This window comes from Carassius gibelio, chromosome B3, assembly GCF_023724105.1.
Source record: "Carassius gibelio isolate Cgi1373 ecotype wild population from Czech Republic chromosome B3, carGib1.2-hapl.c, whole genome shotgun sequence".
Taxonomy (NCBI): Eukaryota; Metazoa; Chordata; class Actinopteri; order Cypriniformes; family Cyprinidae; genus Carassius; species Carassius gibelio.
Window position 1 is genome coordinate 41,884,324 of NC_068398.1, and position 6,074 is coordinate 41,890,397.

The window sequence follows — 6,074 nt, forward strand, 5'->3', positions numbered from 1 at the left end:
AAGGCCTTGCTAAAACAATGAAATTATACTAATTTAGCTTTAACATAATCACTGTTTAAACTCTTTCATATCTAAAGTTGTATATGTTTACTATGTATAAAGCAAAAAAGAATGCTATTTTTAATGGAACAGTTCCATCACCCATGTTTAAGAAACACATTTTCCTGTTTTAATGAAGTTTTACTTTGTATGTTCTCCAGGTGATTGATATTCTCCTTCCATCCCATTGTTGTAAATAAGAATTAATTAATTCAAGTGACCTGCATGGTTAAATAATGGTTATATACAAGAATAAGCCATTTTGATTCAGTATATTTTATTCTTATAGTAGTACAGTTTTGTCTATTACTTATTCTAAACAATCTATCTAGTTTCACTGATGATTAGGCAACTGTGACTTAACTAAAGAATGAAAATCAGGAAATAGTATCTATTAGTGTCTTGAATAGTTATAATTTACACATTAGTAGTAAGGGACAGGAAGCCTTTTGTCCCACAAAAGCAGCACAGACAACTGCAGGATCACAACACTGCCCCCTTTTTGCTATTCATATTCATTTATATTTCACGGTATTGTGGAGGAATTTCTGCAGGTTGGTGATTCATGGAAGGGTTGCTGATCACAGATACCTGCAAGGGGTAAGAAAATATATATGATCAGCTTCCATACATATTGATTGCTATTTTATTAATAATAAACAATTATTCCACCAATTACTCCTTTTAGACATTTCTAGTACAGGGATACACAACATTAAAACCAAATAATGTTTTCACTTTAAAAAAAAAAAATGTATCAATTTACTCAAAGTCCAATTATACTGATGTTACAAGCTTCTCATACCTCTGGGCTCTTAAGATCATGGAAATGACAAGACCTAAAATCACTGGGCACTGGAGGTAAACCTTGTGCAACATTTGGCACCTTGGGGGAAAAATGCACATGTAGCGTTTTATGTTTTCTTACTGTAAAATGCCATAAATGCAATAACACTGACAGACATTTCCAATATTACAGTTTTTTGTTGTTGTTGTTGTTGTTTGCTATTTGTAGAGATGCTGCTACTAAACGCTTTTGAGAGACTCATGCATATCAATGGCTCAAGATCACTAACTCAAGATTACTAGCTCTAAAATGACATTTTTGAAAATTTCAATATAAATTCTATATCAAGAGTTGCTTTCTTGAAATTGTCACTTAGTGCAAGTCATGTAAATTAGGGAATTACACTTAAAGGGTTAGTTCACCCAGATAGCAAAATTATGTAATTAATAACTTACCCTCATGTTGTTTCCAATCCGTAAGACCTCTGTTTATCTTCTGAACACAGTTTAAGATATTTTAGATTTAGTCTGAGAGCTCTCAGTCCCTCCATTGAAGCTGTGTGTACGGTCTACTGTCCATGTCCAGAAAGGTAAGAAAAACATCATCAAAGTAGTCCATGTGACGACAGAGGGTCCGTTAGAATATTTTGAAGCATCGAAATACATTTTGGTCCAAAAATAGCAAAAACTACGACTTTATTCAGCATTGTCTTCTCTTCCGTGTTTGTTGTGAGAGAGAGTTCAAAACAAAGCAGTCTGGATATCCGGTTCGCGAACGAATCATTCAGTTCACCAAATCGAACTGAATCGTTTTAAACGATTCGCATCTCTAATACGCTTTAATCCACAAATGACTTAAGCTGTTCACTTTTTTTAATGCGGCTGACACTCCCTCTGAGTTCAAACAAACCAATATCCCGCAGTAATTCATTTACTCAAACAGTACACCGACTGAACTGCTGTGAAGAGAGAACTGAAGGTGAACACCGAGCCGAGCCAGATAATGAACAATAGACTAACTCGTTCTGAACTGAATGATTCGTTCGACCAAAATGTATTTCGATGTTTCAAAAAATTCAAACGGACCCTCTGATGCAACATGTACTACTTTGATAATGTTTTTCTTACCTTTCTGGACATGGACAGTAGACCGTACACACAGCTTCAATGGAGGAACTGAGAGCTCTCGGACTAAATCTAAAATATCTTAAACTGTCTCCCGGAGATAAACGGAGGTCTTACGGGTTTGAAACAACATGAGGGTAAGTTATTAATTCCATAATTTTGCTATCTGGGTGAACTAACCCTTTAAGGATTTAATGGATAAGTGGCACCACCTACTGGGGTATTTAGTTTCATATTTATAGTAACATTAATACCCATTTATAATTATTTTTTATAGTGTTGAATCAAAATATTAATTTCTAAAGCTTCTTTTTGTAGTGTCTATTCAATGCTTTTCTCTTTAGCACAATAATGACTTCGTTCTTTGGGGTGATTAATTAGATTAAATTTTTTTATCTCTTGACAGTCTTATTTTTTCTGATCAGTTTGTAGAAGTTCAATTAGAAGATCACAATACAGCTTCTATCAGAAGTCAGAAGCACATGTACGGTCTGAAAAGACTCGTGTGAAATCAAATTGAGAGAAGCCAGTCAGTTGAGTTTGTGCCATTAACTTTTACAGTGTTCAGATTTTGTTCAGTCTTTAATTGTGTATGATAATTACTTCAATATCGTCTCTTGAGCGAAGTGCATCATCACATCCCTAATATTTTTTTTTCTGATGGCCATAAAATCTAAAAAATAGTAGCAATGACCCATTTATTTAATTTATTTAATTGACTTGATGCATTTCTCACCTGTTGATAACAGCAGGAGGTGGCTTTACAGGCAAATGCTGATAGACAGATGGAGATGATAAACTCAAGCAATGCAAATATCACCAAAACACTCCCGATTCCAAAGAATAGGGTCTGAGAGAAAATACAAATCCTCAAATAATGATAAGGCAATTGATAATTAGTACTCACACTGGAACGCTGGCTGCTTAATGTATAATGCCAATGCCTTCTTGCATTAAAAATGAGCCAAAATACAAGATAAGAGATCTATACACTATTATACTGAAATTTATGGGGAAAAGACTGAGTGCATATTAGGGATTGACGTTTGACAAGTTTACTGAACACACAGTTATCTTAATGTAATTACTAAATAAATGTAAATGTAATAGGTCACATACCTTATATTCATTGCAGTTATTGTAGTCCAACGGTCCAAATACCAAATCAAATGAAATTATAACAATTGCAATGGCTGCAGTTAAAGCACTGAAAATGTTCATTACAAGTGAACCTCTCACCTACAGGCAGAAAAAAAAACATAAAACCCATTAATTAATTAGGAAGAGCGGACACATTTTGTTAACATATCATGTTAACGTAGATGGAGAAGTATATGTAGTGTGACAAAAAGATATAATTTTTAAAAATATAGAAAAAAAAACAGGAAATACACATTTAATGATAAAGAGGGAAAAACTGTTTCTAGCCATTACTGAAAAATGCAATACATATTATTATTATTATTATTATTATTATTATTATTATTATTATTATAATTATTATTATTATTATTATGTCACCTGCCAGTGTTGGGCAGCTTGAACCCCTAAAAGTAATAAGTGTTGTGTACATACCAAACATAAACTGCCGGGTGAATTATGTTTGTTTTCGGCAGCAATGCAGAGTGAACCTGCAATAATGTACTGAGAGGAGAGAGAAAGGCCAAATTTAAGTCTTCTGCTGGAAAATGTAGCTTGAATTATAAAAGTAAGATCACTTAGTTGTAATTGTTTCTTACGATGATTGATCCCCAGTAAGGAATACCACTATAGACAAATACGGAATCTGCATGAACTGTAGACACAATCCCAAGCATGAAAGTCAACAGACCAATTATTATCTGGACAGTCTGTGAGGGACAAGAGAAGTGTACAAGAGTGTCTTTTATAGAGTAAAACCATTTCAAATTTTGGAAATCAGTATAAATTGTACAATACAAATTTATGGTGACTGTAGTTATGGACGTATGATTATACAAAAAAAAATATCCATCAAAAAAAATATTCGACAAGCATTGAACTCTCATTGTATGTATTCATATACTGATTTGCAGATGAGCTAAAGTTTTGATAGTTTCAACTCCTAAAACAGCCTTTGTGACTTTTATGTGACTGATACACTGTAAATTTTAATCTGTAAATAATAAACCTCATCCTATATTGGACTTCATCTTACATTGCGTTATCACCAAGGCAATATTTTTTTTTAATAAGTACAATGAAAAAACACTACCTATGATTTAACATTAATACTTTATTTTTTATTTCATTGAATTCAAATTAAATTATTTATGTAATTGTCTTCACACTTAAAAACACACATTAAAGTTTACTTAGGTTTAGAAGAGAAATTCTTACCCCAAGGGCTTTTGGTTGGCCCTTCAGAAATGCTTGAAATCCATGAAGAGGGGAAACTCCTGCAATCTGTTGGACATAAACAGGTGCAGGAGCATTTGTCTCGGTCCCAGCTGGTGTTGTTTGTGTTGGTGGTTGAATCTGGATGATGAGTGTTGAAGAATTCATGGGTAAGACTGTGTGGGACATTCTTGCTTCCAAATCTGTAATTTACCTATACAAAAATCATAGTACACCAAAACATGTAAATGGTTATGTGTGTGTTCTTGTACAATCTAAACATTAAGCAAATTCTCTTTTCCAAAGACATTTACAAAAGTACAATACCAGCCTTTAAAGAATTGTACAAAATAAAATAAATCAATTAATTAATAGCATTTAGTTAAAAACCAACTACAACAACATGCAGACATAACGCAAAGATAGGTATTTGTATAAAGTTAGTCAAATTTAATGTAACCGTATAATATGTTTTACCAGAAACTCTCTTCAGTTTGCTCTGTGGAGTCACTTTGCTACGTAGTCGCACTTTGCCACTACTTCTTATCACCCGAGCTTTATAAAACACAAACCTGGCCACTGCTACCAGGAAATAAACAAATATCTTTCCTTTCTTAAGATAAGATAAGTATTCATGAATGTCTTTATGTTGTGCAGTATAAAAAGTAACCTACCTGCTGATTTAGAAATGGGTTTGTGTATAATGAAAGAAAAAGCGTTACAAATAATGATCAGAACAGTGATTTGTGACCCAATTTATGAGTCACACCCCTGAACTGTTTTCATTCCCCATGTGCTCTGTGTGACATAGTTACTGTCTCCTGCTGCTTGTACCAATATGTTTGGGTGTGTCTTGTCAATTGCCCTCATTAATGCCCCCCCCCCCCCCCCCCCCCATAAGTTGTATTCTGTACAATGTAATATCCCATCTGGCCTGAACTTTAGTCATGACATAATCTAGCCCTGTACCACAAAGCTAATGCAAATGTGATAGGAAGTCTAAAAAAGGCAGAGAGTGTGGCTGTAGCAATAACTACTTAACGGCCGATTAGAGCTACACTATACCATTCAGGGTAGCTTTAATCTGGTGTGGCAGGCAACTGGATGAGGTATGCGACTGGACGTGTGTATGACTTCTCCCCCACCTTAATTTGGGTTGCTCTTACTCTGCTTCAAAAGTAATTCAAAGGCACCAAGTGTTGTCCTCAAGGCCTGTTTTAGGGAGCGAAACTCTTTTTCAGCTGCCACCAAAGTGTAGAGAATTAAGGGGACTGAAGTGGAATTGGACTTGCTGGCTGGCCAGCTGCTCTTGCAGTCATGAGATGATAGCTGTGTAAGCTTCATTCAATTCTCTCTCTCCTCCTTTGAAGTTGGTTTGCCTCACCTAGCGATGAATCGTCTGAGAGACATGAGAAATGAATTAGAGTCGAGGCTATGAAAGACATCAATGTAAACTGCCTGGGTAGTTATACATTTGAACAGGATGCCAAATTTCTTCTTGTTTCTGTGACCAACTAACAATATACGTACCAAAGCAATTCATCCCTGTTGAATACAAGGCATGCTGAATAAACGTAATCTAGCTGGAGCTAGGTCTGTCATCTTGAGTATTTCAGGGTTTTTTCTCCACCTCTGGCATTCTACACAATTACTCTGACATTGTTTGATGGCCTCTCTGCCTCGGAAAATCCAATATTTACACCAAAACCGGGTAAAGACTCTTTCAGGGCCTGGATGGTGGAATATAGTGTCATAACTCTGTATAAGCA

The 6,074-nt window shown here is 35.0% G+C and overlaps 1 protein-coding gene across 2 annotated transcripts; it reads right to left on the reverse strand.

Moving 5' to 3' along the window:
- Positions 1-301: 301 nt before the first annotated feature.
- Positions 302-5,121, reverse strand: LOC127953619 (membrane-spanning 4-domains subfamily A member 4A-like). Of its 2 annotated transcripts, none has more exons than XM_052552851.1 (8): positions 4,980-5,121; positions 4,309-4,519; positions 3,690-3,800; positions 3,526-3,594; positions 3,070-3,189; positions 2,687-2,800; positions 845-925; positions 302-630 (listed from the first exon to the last, which is right to left on the reverse strand). In XM_052552851.1, the coding sequence occupies exons 2-8, from the start codon at positions 4,492-4,494 to the stop codon at positions 559-561; spliced, it is 753 nt and encodes a 250-aa protein (XP_052408811.1). In that variant the 5' UTR covers positions 4,495-4,519; positions 4,980-5,121; the 3' UTR covers positions 302-558. The 2 variants fall into 2 exon arrangements, with proteins under 2 accessions (XP_052408811.1, XP_052408810.1); XM_052552850.1 differs by lacking the exon at positions 4,980-5,121 and adding an exon at positions 4,783-4,907.
- Between the last annotated feature and the right edge of the window lie 953 nt (positions 5,122-6,074).

Coding starts and splice junctions, on each gene's coding strand:
- LOC127953619 (XM_052552851.1), bottom strand. CDS start 4,494: ATGTCCCACACAGTCTTACCCATGAATTCTTCAACACTCATCATCCAG. Junction 3,801..4,308: donor GCCAACCAAAAGCCCTTGGG/GTAAGAATTTCT, acceptor TGTCCCTCACAG/ACTGTCCAGATAATAATTGG. Junction 631..844: donor ATGATCTTAAGAGCCCAGAG/GTATGAGAAGCT, acceptor TACCCCTTGCAG/GTATCTGTGATCAGCAACCC.